At 43.7% G+C, this 22713-nt stretch overlaps 1 protein-coding gene across 1 annotated transcript in view; it reads right to left on the reverse strand.

Annotated features, from left to right (window-relative positions):
* The window catches only part of LTV1 (LTV1 ribosome biogenesis factor), a 235808-nt gene that overhangs the window by 144214 nt on the left and 68881 nt on the right, over positions 1-22713 (reverse strand). Inside the window, exons 5-6 of the mRNA XM_086927165.1 lie at positions 11979-12123; positions 11453-11705 (exon numbers count right to left, since the gene is read on the reverse strand). Coding sequence (XP_086783291.1) covers positions 11453-11705; positions 11979-12123 — 398 coding nt within the window. The remainder of the gene's footprint in view (positions 1-11452; positions 11706-11978; positions 12124-22713) is intronic.

Below are 22713 nucleotides of genomic sequence, written 5' to 3' on the forward strand. Positions count from 1 at the left end.
GCAAATTCGAGACCGAAGGCAGGCGAAGCACTGAAACGCCGGAGCTGGCATGGTTGCAGCTGCTCTGCTGCTGCCTTTGCGATCTGGCGCCACGTCTGCCTCACGGCTCCTTCTTCTAGCCCACTCTGCTGCTGCTAATACACGCGGCTGCCCTCCGTGATTTCACCCAAAGCAAAGAGTCCGTGGCATCACTCCCAGCAACATCGTAAAAAACATCACATGGTTATTTTGTGATGTTGCTGGGAGCGATGCCGCCAACACTTCAGTTTGGGTGTAATCATGGATGAGAGAACGTTATGCAGCTGCCATGATTGTATGTTTAAAAAAAAAAAAACAATTAGTGGGGCGAGCAGCGCACACCAAAATGCGCCGGCGCCATGATTGAATGTAAAAATAAATAACAAGCACTGGCGTTGCCAATAGGTCTCGCAGTAGGAAAGTTGGAGCTATTGGTTTTGTAAATGAGAAAGCCCTTTATGTTTTTAAACTGAAAACAAAAATAAAAGGCATTGTTATTTGCAATTGTAATAGCTCCAACTTTCCTACTGCGAGACCTATTAGCAACGCCAGTGCTTGTTTAACTTGTTCACTGGGAGAAGGATGAGGTCCCAGCACTTGAGGCCACCACGCCGATGTCCAAACCGACGTCACCCTGTGCTCAGGAAAAGACTATCATTACCCATCCAATCATGTGGTTTGTTTACTTTCCCTTGGTCTCGCTGGAATAGACAGGAAGAACAATTGTTACTTACCTGTAAACAGGTGGTTCTCCAGTATTGGTGTCTTTCATAGATTCACATGCTTGAATATTCCCCGTCGTCGGAGTGGGAGTCCCACGGTAAATAAAATAGCAATAAATACTAAATATATAATAATATATAATAATATATATATACATAATAAGGAAAAACACAAAAAATGCATACAAAAAGCATCTGGTACCTAACCAAAAAGTTCCCCATAGGAATGCATGGGGATAAAGAAGTTCCAATGCAGCCTATCCTTGTCATTATGTTAGTCCAAACTGCAGCCAATCAGGCGTCAGCAGCCCTCTAGAACCTTCTCCTCAGAGCTCAAGCCCTCAGATTTTCGTAGCACAAGAGTGACCACAGAGTCCATGAGGAGAAGAGAGCCTCTGAGGGGAGGATGGGAGGGTCGCATGTGAATCTATGAAAGACACCAATACTGGAGAACCACCTGTTTACAGGTAAGTAACAATTGTTCTTCTCCAGTATTTGGGTGTCTTTCATAGATTCACATGCTTGAATATAGAATAGTAAGCAGTCTGTATCCGAACACAAAGTTTCCAGGATGCAATGTATACACCAAAGGTTGGAATCAACAGGTATAAACCCATGCCATAGAAGTTATACAACTATATGTATACATAGAGAAGACATGCATAAAACTGGAAACCATAGGAGGAGGGTAGAACAGAGGCTCACCTTATTGAAAAAGATTACGGAGCACAGCTTGCCCCACTGCGGTATCTCCTTCAGCCATGGCACCCAGATTGTAGTGCTTTGTGAACGTGTGCCTGCTGGACCACGTGGCTGCTCTGCAAATCTGATGCAATGGAACTCCGGCAAAGAGTGCAGTCGAAGAGGCTACAGATCTGGTAGAGTGGGCTCTTACTGTAGACTGTAAAGGCTTTCCCGCTTTCTGATGGCAGAAAGCAATCGCCGAAGCCACCCAGCGGGCTACTGTAGGTTTGGTGACTGGTCGCCCTTTTTGAAAACGGCCATAGGCCACGAAGAGCTGATCCGATTTTCGGAACTGGGCTGTTCTGCTGATGTAGAACTTTAAACATCTTTTAATGTCCAAAGAGTGCAAGCGTTGTTCCACAGGAGATTGCGGGTTAGCAAAGAAAGACTTCAGTATAACAGGCTCATTAATATGGAAGTCTGACGGCACTTTCGGAAGGAAAGTAGGGTTAGTGCGTAAGAGCACAGACTCCGGTTTAAACTGCAGAAATGGTTGCTTGATCGTGAAAGCATGCATATCACTCACTCGACGTGAAGACGTCAGAGCAAGTAAAAGCGCAACCTTCCAGGTGACATACTTGAGGTCCGCTTTATGGATTGGCTCAAACGGTGCAGTCATTAATTGTGAAAGGACAATGTTGAGGCGCCACTCGGGAGGGGGACGCCGAACTGGAGGAAAAGTCCGAAGAAGTCCTTTGAAGAATTGACGTATCAACCTGGATGAGCATAAGGAGGCGGAGCCATCATGGCGGAAGCGTGATATTGCCGCCAGAAAGACCCTTAAAGTAGCATGTGACAAACCCGACTGAGCCAGATGGAGAAAGAAAGGGAGGAGCTCAGCGGGCGTGGCACGCAAAGGATGTACTCCGGCGTCTGCACACCAGTGGCAAAAGCGCTTCCATTTCAACTTATAAGTCTTTATAGTTGATGGAGCCCTGGCCTGAGCGAGGATGTTACGACACTCCTGAGGAATGATTAGATGTGCAAATTCACAGTGCTCAGGTTCCAGGCTGACAAGCTCAGGGAAGAGGGGTCCGGATGGTAGATTTGACCCCTGTTCAGGGAGAGAAGATCCATTCGAGGATGAAGAAGAATGGGTTTGCATTGAGACAGGAGTAGCAGCTCCGAGAACCACGCTTGTCGTGGCCACCTGGGAGCAATCAGAAGGATGTGGCAGGGTTCTCTCCGCATTTTCCAAAGTACTCGAGGCACCAGAGGGATCGGAGGAAAAGCGTAGGCGAAGAGATTCGACCAATCCATCAAAAGGGCATTGCCTTGGGATCCTTTGTGGGGATGCCAGCTTGCGTAAGCGTGGCATTTGCGGTTCTCTGGAGTCGCAAAGAGGTCGATTTCCGGGAATCCCCAACGGTGAAAGACCATATCGAGTGTTGGCTGGTGGAGTTCCCACTCGTGGTTGGATGATCGGGACCTGCTTAGGGAATCCGCCAGGAGGTTGGACAACCCCGGAAGATGAACTGCGGTGATTTGGATTTGATGATTGATGGACCAGTCCCAAATCGCCCCTGCCAGGCGGGATAACACCGGAGACTTTGTTCCGCCCTGCTTGTTTATATAATGCATGCAGGTCGTGTTGTCCGTCTGTATGAGAACTGACTCTCCCTGCAGCACTGGTTGAAATGATTTCAGGGCCAAAAAGATAGCCATAAGCTCCAACTTGTTGATGTGCCAGGTCTTTTGATGCAAAGTCCATTTCCCTTTGACGGACAGGTCTTGGAGGTGAGCTCCCCAGCCCTCCAGGGAGGCATCCGTCGTTAGTGTCAGATCTGGGGTGTTGGACAGAAAAGACGTGCCTGCCGCTAGCTGGTGTGGTTGTGCCCACCATTTGAGCGCCTTCTTCATGGGAATGGTGATGGACACCTGATCGTTGAAGGAACCGGTGACTTGACGCCACTGCTTGTCCAGAGCCTGTTGGATAGGTCGTGCTCGTAGTCGGCAATGAGGAACAAGAGCGATGCACGACGAAGCCATCCCCAGAAAGGACTTCAACAAACGGACTGAAACGCACTTCTTTGCTAGAAGTAGCGAAACTAGTCGGAGAATCCTTTGCTGACGTTCCCGGGAGACAAATGCCTTGGCTAGTTTGGTGTCCAGCGTTGCTCCTAGGAAATCCTTGCAAGTTGTTGGCTGCAATTGAGATTTCTCCAGATTGATGGACAGACCCAAGGAGCGGAATACTGTCTGACAAACTGCAGTATGGTGTAGAAGTTGTGCGCGGGATTGAGATTTCAGGAGGCAATCGTCGAGATATGGGAATATCTGTATGCCTTGGAGACGAAGAAAAGCCATGACCGGAGCCAACATTTTTGTAAAGACTCGGGGGGCCGAACGGAGGCCAAATGGAAGGACCCTGAATTGGAAATGAAGGTGCCCCACCTTGCAGCGCAGGAACTTGCGATGACCCGCTAGAATTGGGACATGGAAGTAAGCGTCACGGAGATCGATGGTAGTCATGAAATCTCCGACTGAGAGCAAACGCAAGATCTCTGTAAGCGTTAGCATACGGAAGGTCTGGTCCTTGAGATAATGATTGAGTGCTCTCAAGTCCAGTATTGGTCTCCATTCTCCGTTCTTTTTGATGACAAGGAAAAAACGGGAATAAAACCCCTTCCCTCTCTGAGACTTTAACACAACTTCCACCGCACCTTTTTGAATGAGAAGGCGAACTTGATGAAATAGTTCTTTGAGGTGCGGAGGTGGCGGTCCGGAAGGTGGCGTTGGAGGAGGTACCTCGACAAATTCCAATGCATGGCCTCTCTTCACAATGTCGAGTGCCCAACGGTCCGTAGTAATGGAGGACCATTGAGAACCAAACAGAGAGATTTGACCTCCAATTCTCCGTTCGATAGACAAGTCATTGACGTTTGTTGGATTGTCCTCTGAAATTAGACTTCCCTCTGTAAGTTCTGGCAGGTTGCTGACGGGAAGACTGCTGGCGGTTACCGGTGAAACGTTGGTTACCTTGGTTGAAGGACCGATATTGACTGCTTCCTCCACGAAAAGTAGATGTAGTGCCACGTCCTCGAGCACCCCGAAAGGGCTGCTTCTTAAACTGAAGGGTACCCAAAGCACGTGCAGTGTCCGTGTCCTTTTTAATGGATTGTAGCGCTTCATCAATATGCGCTCCAAACAATGACTCGCCGTCATATGGCATATCTAGGATTCTTGCCTGAACTTCCTGTCGAAACGAAGTTGAGCGTAACCAACCCTGGCGACGCAGGACGGCCGCTCCAGCGAGTTGGCGAAAACCAGTGCAGGCTACATCCACTGCACAATCAATAAGTTCTTCTGCCGTCCTTTCTCCTTCTTGCAGAATTTTCTGTGCTTCTGCCTTGGAAGCATCCGGGAGTAACGCCACATAGGCGGACATGTCAGCCCAAGCCTGACGGTCATAACGACCTAATATGGCCATTGCGTTAGCTACTCGAACCGTTGTAGAGGACATGGAGGAAAATTTTCGCCCAATAGCATCTAGGCGACGGCCCCCACGGTCCGGAGGAGCAGTGATTGTAGACGCCGGATTCTTTGAACCTCGTTGAGCTGCCTGCGTGACGACAGAGTCGGGCTTAGGTTGACCTGTAAGGCATGCTGGAGATCCTACAGGAGCTTTGTATTTCTTCTCTAACCTCTGCAGTTGTGCTGGCAGAGAGTTTGGCGTCTTCATTAATTTCTCCCCTTCAGACCAGATGAAGTCTATAATCGGGACTGTGTGGATCTGTTTCAAGGGCTGGTTCTTGAAATCGTATAGGAAGCAATCTTCCTCTCGGTGTGCTCGTGGCAATTTGAATCGCTGTGCCGCCCTGTCCATTAACTGGTGGAAGCCTGCGATGTCTACTGGAGGAGAATCCGCTGTTGGCACCTGAGAAGGAGATGGTGTTTGAGCACGATAGTCATCCCACTCCGCTAAATGTTCTTCACCATCCTCATCTACTTCAGAAACTTCACCATCCTCACGCTCTGGAGGATTCTCATCATCATCATCCTCTGGATAAATGGTAGTGTGAACACGAACTGATGTAGTTCGGTGAACAGTTACAGGCGACGCTGGTTGAGGAGGAGCCAGAACCGGGTCAGAAACTGGATTCAGCACCGATGGAACAGCTGTAACCTGTGGCGTTGGTGGGAAACGCCGATTGTAATCTTCCAACATACTTTGGAGGTTCGATATCATTGATATAGGCAACATCGCAGTTGGAACTTGAGGGTGATTTGTTTGATGTTGGCCATACTGATCTTCCTCGTCGTTACTGAATTCTTGGCACTTAATATTCAGATCCGAAAGACTGTGCGCTTGGTCATCAGACTCTTGATCAGAATCAGTAGCAAACAGCGGAGATGGAGGATTAATCATCTCTTGCTCAGTAAAAGTCTCGAACTGTGGTTTGCTGGACTGTAAAGGCAATAGAGGCATTGTAGCAAATGAAGAGGCCGGCGTTGAAATTGTGTCTTGCGTACGCGTCGACGGCATGACATCAGTCGACTTCTGCGATGGAATGGACTTGGAAGCCATCGTCGACGAGGAGACCGTCGACGGAGCAATCTTCATTGGTATCGTCGGAGCCATCGTCGATGGAGCCTTCACTTTCAATGTCTTCGTCGACGGAGTCGTCGTCGACGGAGCGGTCGTCGACGGAGTGGTCGTCGACGGAGTGGTCGTCGACGGGGCGGTCGTCGACGGAGCGGTCGTCGACGGAGCAGATGGCACAGGCCCCCTCGTCGACGGGACAGACGTCGACGGTGCGCTCATCGTCGAGGGCGTCGACAGAGTCGGAGTCTTCAAACTTCTAGTCGACGACGACCGGGTCGTCGACGAGTGGACTTTCTTCGTCGACGAAGATGAAATAGGAATCAAAGAAGACACGGTCTTGGAGCTGAGAACCACTCTCATCGACGACGATCCAGAGGCCAGCGTCGTCGTGACCGTCGTCGTCGATTTGGAACCAGAGACAGCCATTCTCGTCGACGGAGCTGGGACTACCGTCGTCGACGAAGTTTCCGTTTTCTTCACAGAAACACTGGATTTTGAAGCAGAAGGAGCCTGAGAGCTATGTCTCGTGGGCCCAGACGTGGTAGGTAAAGGTGAAGACACCGCAGGGGCCAAAGCGAGGGAAACTTTCCTCTTTTTAAGAAATGGTGAAGGCACCTCCTGCACACTACCACGTTTAGAAGCTGCTTTAGAACGGCCTGACCCAAGACTTTCAGCATCAGAAAGTACATTGTCCTTGTCCTTTAGCCTTTGAAGCCAGACAAGTAAACGGCCTTCTCTGTCCTTTTGAGTTTTCTCTGAGAATTTTCTACAGAGTTTACAGGTGCCTACTTCATGGTCCGGGTAAAGGCAGTAAATACACTTACTGTGTGGGTCATCATGAAATAATCTCAGCTTTCCACAGGAGGAACAAGCTCTGAAGAGAGACTTCTTACTTGAAGACATTTTGTGAGAACTGGAACACTTGAAGAAGAAAAACTGAGCAGAGCTCAGGGAGACTCCCTTACACACGACGTGCGGTAGAAAATCTGAGGGCTTGAGCTCTGAGGAGAAGGTTCTAGAGGGCTGCTGACGCCTGATTGGCTGCAGTTTGGACTAACATAATGACAAGGATAGGCTGCATTGGAACTTCTTTATCCCCATGCATTCCTATGGGGAACTTTTTGGTTAGGTACCAGATGCTTTTTGTATGCATTTTTTGGGTTTTTCCTTATTATGTATATATATATTATTATATATTATTATATATTTAGTATTTATTGCTATTTTATTTACTGTGGGACTCCCACTCCGACGACGGGGAATATTCAAGCATGTGAATCTATGAAAGACACCCAAATACTGGAGAATAAATAATACCAGCCGTGTAAACGCAAGTTATTTTACTGCCTGGAGATCCATTTGTGTCAACCACCCAAATATTGACAGCTAGTCACGTTTTAAAGCTAGCCACAACAGAGGCCGGCGGGCCCAAAAATGTACATGGTAAGCCGAGCAGAGAGTCTGGCTTGACTCTAAGTGTCCTTGCACGAGTATTATTTATAAAGTGCATTTCTTTAACATGAGGCAGCTCTGACATTAATAAGTCACATAATGGGCTAATTGAAAGGTAATTATTAAATGTGAAAACGGGGGATTGGAGAAACATAATGGCCTAAAATCACACAGTTTCGTAAAGCGGAAAGTGGCGAAGCCGAGATTCACCCTCAGGTTTTCTGGTTTCAACTTAATTGTTTGGGCACTCATTAACATGGGCTGTGTTTTGTTATTTGTCGGCACAAACGCTGCCCTTATGCAGACGAAAGTTTTACATAATGATGGTAATGAGAACATAAATTATGTAAATCTTTTATATAACTGTTTTTATCCAGGGATGGTAATCAACATAATACAGACATTCTAATCGTCTGTCCCGTGGCCTATTTTAATGCCAGTATATGCACGAAGGGCCCTGCTGCCCAGTGCGTGGCCAGAGTACTTCGAAGGTCGAAACACGTGGCTTCAATCGCCACGTGCAGAGATGCCACTGGTTCTCAGGGGCAACAGGAACTGACTTTTGGCCAGACTCCTGATGTCACGTATTTTCTTTCCACCACGGGCGGAGACAGGCTGCATTGTGGTTTCACAGTGATGAATGGGAAGAAACCCGCAGCTGCTGGAACCAGAACTTCCTGTTTCTATAAACAGAGCACGAATTAGGCCGATTTTTGCATCCAACAAGCTGGAGGCAAGAATCTCTGGGCTTCTCGTTTCCTAATATTCCCTTACATGCTGTGTTGGACTTTGTTTTGAGAGCACAGACGTAGCTGAAACCGTGAAATACGGATGGTGTAACTTTACAAATAACCATTTGCAAGAGTGTATTCCAGGCGCATCATTTGTCTCACCCGAACCGTCACATCCCGTTTTCCTTTGTAAAAGCGATAACAGTGCGGCCTCAGAAATCTGTCAGCATGCAAGCAGTGCGAGGAAAGGCATGAGCCGGCTTGGAACGCGCACAGAATTGTTAGGACTTTGAGAAGCAATCTTGCATTTCTGATCAGAACAGCAAGTGCCACAGCACGCGCTCTAGGGCGCCGGAGACCTCGGTCTTGACTTTAACTGCAGCTTTGGAGACTCACAGCTGATAATTAGCAGATGCAGACTGCATAAGTCGATGCAGTTACTTTGCACAGCTGGAGATGAAGTGACGCAGCCGCGGGCCCTTACTCAGGCCGAGTAAATGCTCCCGGCCTCCCAGTGTGTGTGTGGTAGTAACTGGGACACAATGGGGGTCCAACTCCCCTGAACCCCGGTGCCTCTGCACCCATTGCTCTTTGTATAGCCGCGCTTCTGTGGTGGTGGCGATTCTAGACATCACAAACATTTGTTTCCTCTACACGACTTAATTTGAAAATGAGTCCCTGAATACCCGCACACCCCTGGCACCTACTTTTTAAGCCACACACACTACTAACATTTGAAACGTGGAAAAATACCAATATGGGTGTCTAGCTGAAGAACTCACAGGCTCATAAAACCATTGCGCCGATTACCCATAGCCAACTCACCCTCATGTATGCAACCCTGGAATGGCAACCCTGGAAAACAAGACGGAGGGAAGGCAGAGAAGGGGAGGGGGGAGGAAAAATGCGACACGGTGTGAAGCAGCAGGGGCCTTTGAAGTGAAGCTAAGCTTCACTTCAAAGGTGTGGGAGGAGTGCTGCTACGGCCTGGGGGAAGCTGGCTGGGGAGGGGGAGGAGAAATGCAAGTAAGGCTGTGTTTGCGGGGAGAGAGAGGGGAGGTGCTGGAGCTGGGGAGCGGGAGATCAGGAAGGCGGACAGCATTGTGGTGTGTCGAGGAAGGAGCCAAAAGGTTATTTTGTAAACAACGGTCATTGCCGTGAGTGGTGGCTCTGGAGACCGATGCTTCAACTGCGGAAACCTGTCTTTGAGCAGGAGTTCGAACACTGGAACGTCCAGTCAGACGTTCATTGTTCTGTGGTCGATAAATGAATTACAAGTCACCTAACAATGTAACCCCTACGACTGCGCGCCTGGATACCCCGAGGAGTAAAGGCGGGCTTTACAGAAATGTGAACTATTAATTGAGTTAGCTTATCAGTACGGTTTACATCTACAACCCCCTTAATTACCAAGTATGACCTGTTATGTCTGATAATCGCATGCATGCATATTATTTTGCTCGCATAGGTTTTATTCAACAAAATGAGCATTGTTATTTTCTGCGGTATTTCGGTTGTTATTCGGGAGTGGACTGTAGTTCTTGTTACATTATACATATATACAACCTGCCTCACTGGAAGAATCGATTTGTTTAAATGTACGCGAGTTCTGGCACAGCAGCAAGAGCGAGATTCGAACCCATGTCTCCACGCATAAGAAAAACAAGCAAATGTTAAATAGCCCAACATTTTGAAAGGAGTACATGACACTCAAAATCATATGGTTCCAAAGCTTGAGTCACTCGAGGGAAGGGACCAGATGTTGTTAGCGGGAGATCAGGAAGGCGGACAGCACTGTGGTGTGTCGAGGAAGGAGCCAAAAGGTTATTTTGTAAACAATTGTCATCGACGTGAGTGGTGGCTCTGGAGACCGATGCTTCAACTGCGGAAACCTGTCTTTGAGCAGGAGTTCGAACACTGACTAACAATGTCTGATAATCGCATGTGTGCGTATTATTTCGCTCGCATATGTTTTAATTAAAAAAAAGCGCATTGTTATTTTCTGCGGTATTTCGGTTGTTATTCGGGAGTGGACTGTTGTTATAGTTACATTATAAATATATACAACCTGCCTCACTGGAAGAAGCGATTTGTTAAAATTTACGCAAGTTCTGGCACAGCAGCAAGAGCGAGATTCGAACCCATGCCTCCAAGCATAAGAACAAGCGGCAGGGAAAGCGTTTGCTTTCACTGCCGATTGAAACGAGCGGTTAATTGCGGTATTTCGGTTGTTATTCAGGAGTGGACTGTTGTTATAGTTACATTATAAATATATACAACCTGCCTCACTGGAAGAAGCGATTTGTTAAAATGTATGCAAGTTCTGGCACAGCAGCAAGAGCGAGATTCGATCCCATGCCTCCAAGCATAAGAACAAGCGGCAGAGAAAGCGTTTGCTTTCACTGCCATTGAAACAAGAGCGGTTAATTAGGGGAGGAGAAGCCACAGAGCGCACGCTGGGCGAAGCCCTTTGATGTGCTGTGCGGCCGTGAATGCGCGTGCTTGTTTGGTCACGTGATCTTAATGAAAACCGCAGCGCAAGAAGCCCTTGGTTTGCCGAGGATTTCGAGCTCTTGAATTCTCGCTCCGCTCAATGCGCTTGCGCGCATTGATAGGTCGCGAGACCTAAAAACAAGTTAAGCGAGCTGCATGCCCATCCCGGGAGTGGTGGGTGTGGCCCCATTGTACAAGCGCAAACACAAACAAAAAGCGGCCCTCATTGCTAAAGCTCGCGTCCCACCAGTGGTGTTTACATTAATTAATCAAAGAGTTCTTGCTAAGGGCTAATACAAGCTATACAGTAAAGACACAGTAAAAGGTCTAGTCCTGATGGGAGGTTACAAATGAAGACAAGACAGTACTAAGGAGGCACCAACAAGCCTATTAATGAATCAGAAGCCAGCGTTTACGAAGGACAATGGCACAAGCCAATGAAAAATATGGGCGGAGAGTGGCCGAGCTTCAAGTCCATACTCCAACACAGCATGCCTCTCAGCGCATGCGCTGGCCAGGCTCGACCTAGAAAAACATTTCCATATATACATGGATCTTATATAATGTTCTAAATTACGTTGTCCTTTCCTATCAAAATGAGTTCATTTTAGATTCACTGTAATTCAATGAGCCGGTAAAGATGACCAGTGACCATACTTGTTAACTTCACCCAGCATTCAAAATCTGATGTGTACAATCCACTTTAAGGGTTTTCCCTTCCTAAAGACTATGAAAAAAGTTCTCACCTTCTCAAACCTTTCATCTAGTAAGGTCAATTGGTCATTTCTTTTCATGACAGAGGAGGTCATAGAGTACTCTGTAAAGCGGCTTCTGGTTTCCTCTTGCAAAAACAGAAACTCCTTTGGTGGTCCATTGGCAGATTCCCCTTCTCCTTCCTCTGACAAAGGACCATCAGAGTCAAAATCTTCATCGCTAGTGCTGCCCTCCTCGTCATCCTCCATGTCCTCCCAGCCATCATCATAACCACCAAAACAAGCCCTGCCAAAAAATATATACCAGTTACTTGATCATTAACATTCATTCCATGGCTCAAATGACTGAGTAACATTAAGGAACAGTACATTTCTTCATGCTCACAAGGTTAATCTTAAAAGCTAAATTAAACAAGAGTCAAGTGTAGTCATACTTCAATCGGAATAACTGAAAACTGTGGGAGGCCGAAGAATAATTCTATGCAAAATCAAGAGGTAAATTCTTAAGGCTTAACACACGATTCAGGCCTAAGAGCTTAATACTGGAAGGATGACACACCTGCCACCACCTCCATCTTGCTCTCCTTCCACAAGGTCATTGGCTTTGATAACAAAGTCATCCTCAAGTTGATTTTCAGGATCATCAAAGTCAAAGTCGTCATCAAGAGCTGCAACAATATCTGGGTCCATGTCGAGCCGAGGCCCTAAATGAAAGAAAACGGTGAGATTCACAAAAGAGTATTAACATCTGGTGCAGAAGCGTATAAGTAAACCTATGAATTACAAATTACAAGGTCATTATTAGACGGGCAAAAGGTGATGCTTTCACTATCAGCTACATACATAGGACATATAAAAAAAAGAGAAATAGGCATATGCAATACAGTAACTTACAAATAATCTGTTTAGCAAGGACATTATGAAATTAAAACTTCTAATGAAAACTCCAAGTGTTCACATTTGGTACAACTATATATTTTCAAAGGAGGAGTACATTAAATCTCTCATAGAGAAAGAATATTAAATTTAACTTGTGAGTTTTTTTTCTTTGCAACCATAAACTTTTCCATGCATAGTCTCAGACTATGCATCATTATACTACTTTGGAGTTCTAGATGAAATCACCAGTCAGTGTTTGTTCATTTTTCACTGGACACTTTCTCTGTGAGTTTAAATAACCACTTTATATGTAAGATGACTGGCCATTTTTCAAACGTGATTGATACCCACTTTCTGTGCACTGCTTTTCTCAGTGGGAGGATTTGAATTTAGAAGAAAATTGAACTTGGGTTGGCAGTGGCTTACCACCTTGGCCCCCAAAGTTGAATGTAGGTACTGAAGTAAGTAATGTGTTCTTTATCTGGACATCTCGGAGAATGTGCACAGTGTTAGGGTGTTGCACTCCAGGCAGCAGAACCTCTGCAGGACTTTTCTGCATCAGGCTGGGACCAGGCCTGTATTTCATGAACACTTTGCTGCTTTGTTCTGTGAGCGATGAGGCTCAAGACTGCCATGTGAGGATATGAGCTGCCCCTGATCACTGAAACACTTGCACAAGGAATAGCTGACTGAGGGGAAGCATGGAAGGTAACCTGAGGACCCCCAGGAGTCATAAAACCCCCACAACTCGTTAGTCTACAACGTTCCATCATGCCTATTCCTTAGTGTGACCATCTACACTCATTCACAGTCTGAGACAGAAGTAGAGGTCTAACATCTTTACACCCCCATTTTGGGGTCATGTACCATCACCTGGAGCCAGTCATTCTGGTTTTCAAACTGTCTGAACCATGGTTCTCGCCACTGCTGCTCCAGAGATATCAAGGTTGAACGTTGTGGTTGGTCACTAATCCTAAACTCCAGTTGCCAGCTGGTACTGGTGAGCCTTGGGATTCAGTAGGTATTCCATGTCTGCCCCACCACTGAAAAATCTGCTTGTGCACCTGCCCTTTATCAGCATTCATTTAATTTAAGATTGCCACCAGTTGGAAAGAAATAGTAAGGGTTGATCCCAATGCAACATTTCTATCACACTGAAGACATTGAAATAAACTGGGTATTTAGCTGCTCTTAAAAAACATGAATAGTGTGCAACCTGGACAGCAGTGACTGGATCCCTGGTAACCCTGTAAGCTGGACACACAGATTCTTGGCAGATTAAAAACTTGACCACCGGCTTTATTAGGGGGATTGGTTTTATGAGATGCCGGCGCTATAAAATAATTTCAGTGGAAACTGAGCAGTTAAGGCTTTTTCCCAACTGACACTACTGAGACAACACATCACAACAAAATTACTACAATGTTTCTTCTGTTCAGGACTTTGTCCTATAGATACCTATAGATAATTAACAGACCAGTATAAGGAATGTCCACCCTTTTCATTGGAATAACAGTAGCGAGGTGACAATCGCAAATGGAAATTAACATTTGCATTGTAGCATTTGTGTAGCACTTCCGTACTCCTAACGTGGTAACAAAGTGCTTTCTTCACGGATGACTACATTACTACTATAATTGCTATTTGAATGAGTAAAATGCTTATTATAATGAGGGAGTTGGAGGTGTCGTTCAATCAAGTGAGAGAGAACTTGTAACAGCGTGTTTTATATGTTGAGCAATGAACAGAATATAAGCCTTTAATGTTTGATAAGTAATTTTATTTTTATTTAGTCTAGGGCAATCCATTTTTAGGGTAAATTCCCAAGTTGCCTCGCTTTTCTTTCTGCTAGTAATTTCTGGGATCGTTTTGCTAGATTAACACATTGAGGGGATATACTTATTTGCATTGAGTTGGAAAAGTATTAACCCCTTATTTGGAGCGGAGGCATTTCTTTTCCATTCTTTTCTTGTATAAGGTGCAGTTACCTCTTAAGTTAGTGCCACTGAGATTCTATAGATAGTACAAGTTAATTAACTAGGGGATTCGGTGTGTTACATTGGATGCTCATAATTAAGAGGTTGAGCTCACTGAGCTAGATGAGCGCCGTGTTTCTTTAGAGAGCACTGATTAATTTATGGGACGATTTGTAAGGTTCGCTTGTATTCAATGAGAAGCCTATTCGTTACAAGAAGGTGGTGTTCGATTTAACACAATATAATGATTAAATAGATATGATGTCATTGCTGTTTGCATCCTGGGGTAAGCCTTCTCTGCTTGCTAGCAGTACCTTGAGGGTGTCACATATCCTATGGAAATAATTTGGTTACTGAATTGGAATGAAACAATTTTAGGCCTCATAATCACCTTATTATTTTAGTCTGTTATCTGTAAACATTACGAATGCTTAGAAACAAGCTAGGTTAAGGTAGTAAGAATACACTGTTCGCAAAGATATTGCTAAAGCATTGTGTGACAGAGCACTGCCATTTACAGACCACACATTTCCATTAAAGTGACCACTATATTTGCACAGACTTTACTGATAAAACTATACAGCCCAATGATAATGTGTGAAAATCTGCATCACAAAGTGTACTGATTTGTTTTGAGAGCATTACAATATTTATTTCCACCACACTTCAAGATACTTTTTAAAATGTATTATATTTGTGCTTTCCTAACTACGGATACATTTTGAAATATTTGTACGATTCATTTATCGGCATTTATATTTTTATTGTGTGCTAGGAAAAAAATCCTGCAGTCTTTCCTTACATTCCCAGTACCCGCACAATTGCCACATAAATCCTCTCGCTATGCAGTTGGAGCAGGAACAATGAGCTCCAAGCTCTCTTTAAAAGGAATAAACAGCTATTTGTCAGAAAACAAAGCCTGACATTTGACCTTTGTTATTGAACACAAGGCAAATATGACAGATAAAAAAAAAAGTTTAAAGGTCTCTTTATTGCTCATTGACTGAACTCCAGCGTAGTTATTTTGGGGGGTGCTTCAGCACGCCCCAATCCCCTACTTCCAGTGTATATTGATTGTGAAACCAAGGAAGAGGGCTGTTAAAGTTCTGCTATTGGTAAACAGCACTGACCAAAATAAACAAGCTTGTAGACAAAACATTCTTTCTCATAGGCAGGGGTGATTGATGAACTGGTAGTGCCAGTGAGAAGGAGAATCATTAATTCAGAAAGATGGGAGGAAGGAAACCTTATAAAAGAAATACAGCACATCTACTGCTTCCTGAACTAGCATACATGGGAGACGGCTGGAAACAAATGCACTCATAGTGTCTCATAAAAATGAAAGAAAAAGAAAGAGTTCCCAGAAAGTAAGCACTCTTGGAAGAATACAAGGAGCTAGTCACGGAGGTAGTAAGCAGGCTTCACCACAGGAGGGACAAAAACCATGCTGGACTGCCTAAAACAAATAAATAGAAAGCAAGCAAATGTGAGTTACAAAACAAAACGCAAATGGTATGCAGTAGGCTGAACGTATTTCTAGGTAAGCTTTCAGCATGTCCCCAATACGTCTTTGCACTAGACACGCTGTCCGGTAGGCTTCGACCTTTTTACTGCAACAGAACCCCAGGTTGCCTTGATAAGGACAACATGAGTGAATTTAGCTCATGCAGTTTGTTGTGCTTGGAATCAAGAGCCTTCTTAACTGCCAAGACCACATGCAACCTCCAGAAAAGTTATTTGATAAAAGCATACCCGCTCAAGATTTAACACTCATTTAATATTAATAATAGCAAGGCAAAATGCACTTGAGGTTGTAATTAAGGGGGAAACAATATAATGAGAAATACGGCATGTGAAGGAGGATATGTTATTCTTGTGCACATTGTAAAATAAATATATATGGGAGTGTATAAAACTAAAAGTTAGTACAATGGAACATTAATAGTTTCCAAGACATTGCCTGCAGTGGTATGGGTGGAATTTAAGCGCTGATCTATCAGTGCTAAAGCTTTGGTGACATGGGTTTAAAGTACTAAAATGGTACCAATATATTTGCTGGAAGAAAAGGTTACTTACTTGAGAGATGCATTTAGCTACAGATTCCTCTCTTAATTAATGAGTCGCAGAGCAGTACCCCCACCCACTTGAAGCTGTCACTGAGTAGTGCTAGTTAACTCCAATTGGGCAAAGTCCCTATCTCTGCATGCCCGAGACCTGAGGCTGGAGTGCTTTGCAAAATCATGGAAGGGCGACCAAATAGCTTCCTAGCAGATGGCTGTAAGCAGAACACCTCCAGATAGAGCTATGGAAAGAGTCACAGCCCTGGTAAAATGACTATGAACCCTTAGCCAGGACTCCAAAGATTATGATACACAGAATGACCCAACACTGCATGATGTGCTTGGAACCCATCTTGACAATCTTGCCTCCAGCAAAGCAAACAGAGAGGACTGACCACTCTTTCCTGTCCAGTGCGGTCAATCCAGTAGGACAGCGCATGTCTGGGGTCCAGTTTATGCAGCTGGTCATCCTAGGAAAAGTCCTTTTCTTGCTCCTTCTAACTGCTATTCATATGGAGCCACATAACAGGATTTTGCAAGCCAGAAAGCATTTTCCAACTAGCAAAATGCCTTGGAAAGATTGCATGCTTGCATTGTGTGTTGCATCACCTGTGATTCTGCCAACTGCTGGCTTTGCAACTGCAGAATTTAACGATACATCAGGTCCCAGTTTCTTTTTTTTTTGATTTCAGGAAAATGTTATTGATAAAGAAGCGATAAAGAACAAATGGAACGAAATACAATACAAGTGATACAATTGGATCAAGAGAAATATACAATCAGGGGCCTAACTTGAGAATTAAGCAAAATAAATGCATGTAAAAGTAGCCTGTTATAAAGTATAGAATTCGATTAGGTAAAAGCTACTATCAAAGCACTTAAACGTATCACTATCAAATCTGGAGATGGGGGCAGGGGAGGAAAATGAATAAAAGAAAAGAGGAAAGAAGAGGGAGAGCAATAGAAAAGATGAAAAAGAGAAGAGGACAGGAAAGAGAAAAAAAGAAGAAGAAAAAAAGAAGAAAAAAGAGGATGGATTCCCACAGGACCAACCCAACCTAGAAAATTATAAGACAACAATTAGACAGACATATCAAAAAGAAACTGAGGAACCAGCCCTTTTGAGGACAACTCCATATAATCATCCAAAGCTTTCCAAACCCCACTAGAAATAGATGGAGAGAGGTGAGCTTGATCCACCGAAGTGTGAGCACTGCGTAAAAAGGAGACCCAAGCCCACCAGGTATGATAGAATACCAAAGAGAAGGACTTCCACTCCATAAGAATAATTTTCACCGCAACAGTCAGGAGAAGATCCATCAATTGTAAGTCCAATGGATCTAATGGGAGAGGAGTGGGGGCAGCCAGTGGGCCCAATAAAACTAAAGGGAAAGAAAGTTGGAACTCAATACCAAAAATAAGAGAGAGATGTTTATGGATGAGGTTCCAAAAAGGTTGAAGCAAGGAGCAACCAAAAAACATATGATGAAAATCGCCTGCCAACAAACCACAACTCCAGCATGTAAATGTAAATGTATTGCGATTTATATAGCGCACGTATCACCCGCAGGCATCAAGGCGCTTGCCTTGGGAACCCGTCCTGGTATTCCCCTGTGAGATAACCCCAGCAGGGTATCCACAAGGTGAAAGCCAGGCATCCCGCCGCGAGGGGCCGTAGTGGAGATTAAGCAAGCTATTGCCCAGAGTCGCAGAGTGTGAACCCATGAGTCGAGTAGGCACCGGAACGAGAATTATCGAGTCCGTGGAATTTTTTGAGCCCAAGACCCGCCGAGGCGGGGAATTGAACCCTGGTCCAGGACCGATCTCAGCTTCCGGGTCTGCTGCCTCTAACCCCTGAGCCACACTTCTCCATAAGTTGTCATCTTTACGATTTAGCGAATGAAGACGCACAGGCGTCCAATGAAGGAGATTTATAGAAAAGAACTTAGACTGCATTAAGGATGGTGCGATTTTATTACGAAGAGAGAATTTACCAATTAATTGCCAAGTATCCGAGGAAATATGAGCAGTAATGGCATGATCAAAATGATGTAACCATTTTTGTTGAGCAACCGTTTGTACGGGGAGTGAGGCAGATGACAAAAATTTATACATTTTGGAGGCGACGTGACCAGATTTAACCCAGATATGAAAAAGTGAGACGGTAGAAGAGGTAGGATGAAGACGAACTTTAGCAAGGGCCACTTTAATTTTAAGAAAAGTATAGAAATCAAGATTTGTTAAAGAATGTTTTTGGGCCAAGGTGGAAGAAGGTAATGGCTCATCAGAGGCATCATATAGATGTTTAACAAGAGAGACACCTTTGTCAGCCCAATAGGACATGAGGTTGGGAGTAATGTTGAGTTTAATTTTGGAATTCCGCCAGATAGATGACCACCGAGTTTTATGTAAAGGTATTGCCACCTTCTTGTCTATCCTCCTGACCGCAGCAATTGTATCAATAATGATAGATCGAGAGAACAGGATATGTAAAGTAGATGCAGTGCAAAAAGAGGCAGTAGGCAAGGGGGCTGCTAATTCTTGTTCTATGAGCAACCAAGAGGGAACATGAAGAGATGGAGGAGAAAACCATAAAGCACCTTGAGAGGCCCAGAAGGCAGTTTGGTATTTTTCCCAATCAGGAAAATTGCAACCACCCATATCACAGGGACGACGCAAAAATTTGTATGCAAGTCTAGCACGTTTGTCATTCCACAAAAATGTAGATGTTAGAACATCGATTTCGCGAAAAAAGGAGTCCGATAATTTTACCGGAAGCATGGATGAAACAAAATTCATAATCGGCGTGATCATCATTTTGAGAGTCTGGAGGCGACCCCACCATGAAATATGTTTGAAACCATGTATCCAAAAGACAACGCACTTTAAGGAGAGTCTGGGATTCATTATAGGCAGTGGTGGCATAGAGAGTAGAACAAAAATAAATCCCTAAGTATAGCCACTTAAAGCCCGCTGAGCCCATATGAGAAGGAAAACAATAGGCATTCAGAGGAAACATTTCCGTCTTATCTTTATTTAGGGTATAACCTGAAACCGATGAGAAGAGGGAAATGGTATTTGAGATAGCAGGGATTGCCAAGGCGATATCATCCGAAAAAATAAGAACATCATCTGCGTATGCAGCAGTTTTAATACAGTGAGGTCCGAAAGAAAAACCTTTAATATCAGGGTGTAACTCAATCAATCGAAGAAGAGGATCAATAGATAATAAAAACAAAAGTGGGGATAAAGGACACCCCTGTCTCGTGCCTTGACGAAGATTGAAAAACGACGACGTAGCGCCATTAACTCTAATGTTAGCTTTAGGTTGAGAATATAAGGACATTATCATATTTATGAAAGAGTCGCCACGGTTGTGTGCGCATAGAACAGCACGAAGAAATGGCCAAGAGACCTTGTCGAAGGCCTTTTCCGCATCAAGGGCCAAGGCCGCGGCAGGAAGTTGAGATCGCTTAGCAGCACCGAGAATATGACAGAAAGTGCGTATATTGTCTCGTGCAAGACGACCTTTTACAAAACCAGTTTGAGAAGGATGAACAAGATGGGGGATAAAGGATTCCAATCTTTTGGCTAGTATTTTAGCAAAAATCTTAGCTTCCATGTTGAGGAGAGAAATAGGACGGAAGTTTTTGGGATCAGAATGATCTTTCCCTTCTTTCGGGATCACTACTATAGTAGCTTCAGCAGCCGTACCAGAAACAGACCCATCCTTAACAAAAGAGTCAAAGACAGATTGCAATTTGGGGACAAGCGCAGGGAAAAAAGTTTTATAAAATAAAATTGGATAACCATCAGGGCCTGGAGCCTTGCCAGAACGAGTAGCTTTAATTGCAGAAACGATTTCCTCGGGGGAAATAGGCTTATTTAAAAGAGTACGATAGTCATCAGAGACCGACTGAATCGGCACAGATTTTAAAAAATCCTGACATTGGTCAAAAGAGGATTGATTAGAAGGAGTATACAATTTATTATAAAAATCACGAAAAACTTCAAGTATTTCCCCTGTTTGTAATTTTTTAGAACCCGTATGGTCAGTAATAGAAGAGATCTGCAAGGACTTAAAAGAGAAATCCTGAAATTTTAATGTAGCAGCTAAAATCTTCCCAGCTCGATTTTTTAGCAACAACTCCTTGGATTTTTGTGCTTGGACACCAATATGGGCTCTTTTAGTAACAATAGTATTATATTTGTATTTTAGTTGTTTTATGAGCTGTAAACAAGATGAATCCTTAGATTGCCTAAAGGTGGTTTCAAGATTTTTAATTTGGGATGATAAATCTGTAAGCTCCTTTTTAATATCAGCATTCCGTTTGGACATACATTTAATGACTTGACCACGGAAAGTGCATTTAAATGAGTCCCATAGAACGATTGGGGAAGAGACAGAGCCTTCGTTTTCATGGAAAAAAGTATCTATAAATTTAGAAATTCATCAACCTGAGAAGCATCATGTAAAACTTCGGTATTCAATCTCCATGAACGAGCGCGCGATTTAGGAGCAAAGGATGATAGCGTAAAAGTGACCGCAGCGTGATCAGAAATCAAAATAGGATGTATAAGCGGAGAAGAAGAAGATGAAACAAGAGAAGAATGAACCAGGAGATAATCAATATGAGAGAAGGAAGAGTGAGGTGAAAAGAAGAAAGAAAAATCACTACCAGTGGGATTATGAAAACGCCATATATCTTGAAGATGAGTAAAGGAACACATGTTAAGCATTTGTTTGTGAGATTTAGGAGGACGAAACTGAAATGCAGAGTTCCTATCTAAAAGAGGATCCATCGGTAGATTAAAATCTCCGCACACAATAAGATTGCCAGAGTGAGGGGTGTCATTTAGTTTTTTGGTAACCGATTTCCAAAAGGTCGGATCGTCAACGTTAGGAGCATAGATATTCATCACATACAGTTCATGCTGTCCATCCGACAATCTAGATAACAGCCATCGACCCTCAGTATCATGCTCAGACGAAAGTATAGATAAACCAGAATTTTTTGAAATTAACGTAATAACTCCATTTCGTTTACCAGAGGCATCAGAACAGCAAACATCCGAAACCCATTCTTTCCTCAAAAACAACGCTTCTCTGTTAGTGACCTTGGTCTCTTGAAAAAGAACCAGGTCAGAAGACAGAGATTTACAGTAATCCAAGACTTTCGACCTCTTCACCGGATGATTCAAACCCTTAACATTAAGGGATAATACATTTAAACCCGGCATGGAAATGCATAATAACAAAGAAAAGACGACATGGATGACAGAAAAAGAACCAACCACACAAATATAAAAAGCCTACCAACAATCATAAGAAACACGAAGGGAGAATTCATGTGGGGAATCCAAGATAGAGAGAAAGAAAGAAAAGAAGAAAAGAAAGGAGGGAAAGAAGAAGCAGGAGGGGAGGCCTAAAAAAGACCAACATCATACTAGGGAGAACGTGGAAAGGCGAGGAAGGGACCCGTACTAGGAGGAAAAGTAAGTGATAACAATAGCCCCAAAACTATATCAAACTGATAGCAGTAAAATAGGAACTGGTAACAATCAAAAGTAGCAACGCAAAGCAGCATAATGATGTAAATAGTCATAATGTAACTAAGAAATTTGTACAATCACATTTAGTTATCAAAGTAGTATTAAGAGACATATCTATAGTAATTAATACTATCAGACAAACTAATAAGAAAAACAAAAGCATGAGGTAAATCATGAACATTAGATGAATGCATGACGCTCAATATGTATATCCTAAAAATAAATACTTAGTTAATGAACAAACAATAACTGTATATAATAGCAATATGTAGCTGAAGTGGAAAAAGTAGGAACATATAAATATGTAAGAAAGGAAAGGCAGAAAAATAGCAAAATAGAAAGAAAAAAGAAAGATATAAAAAGACACTTATCAGAAAAAGCACGGCAACTATTAAAAAGATAAGCATCAGGAAAAGAGAAAAGTGACTTGAAATAAACATTTAGAGAAAGTAAAGACAAGAAGAGCTGAAGACAATCTAAAGAGGAAAAATAAACGTCATGACTGTACAAGAAAATAGAACGGAGAAAAGGCAAGAAGCGGAGTAAAATAGAAGAACAAGAAACCAGTAGAGAGATAAGAAGGAATAATAATGGAAAGAGACCCATAGAAAAAAAACGAACCAGTATAAATCCAAGGAAGAAGGATAGAACAGAAAGCCATGTGGACACAAGAAGAACCGAAAAATTCCATTAACAGTCTCAGAGGTTAAGACCGATAAATAAGCACAACAGGAGAGAGGAGAAAACTAGGCATACAGAAAAACACATTCAGACGAAAGAAGGAGACAGTTCAAGTGCCCGAGGCACCAGGAGTCTGCGATGTCGC

Source organism: Lissotriton vulgaris, chromosome 6 (genome assembly GCF_964263255.1).
Source record: "Lissotriton vulgaris chromosome 6, aLisVul1.2, whole genome shotgun sequence".
Lineage (NCBI taxonomy): Eukaryota > Metazoa > Chordata > Amphibia > Caudata > Salamandridae > Lissotriton > Lissotriton vulgaris.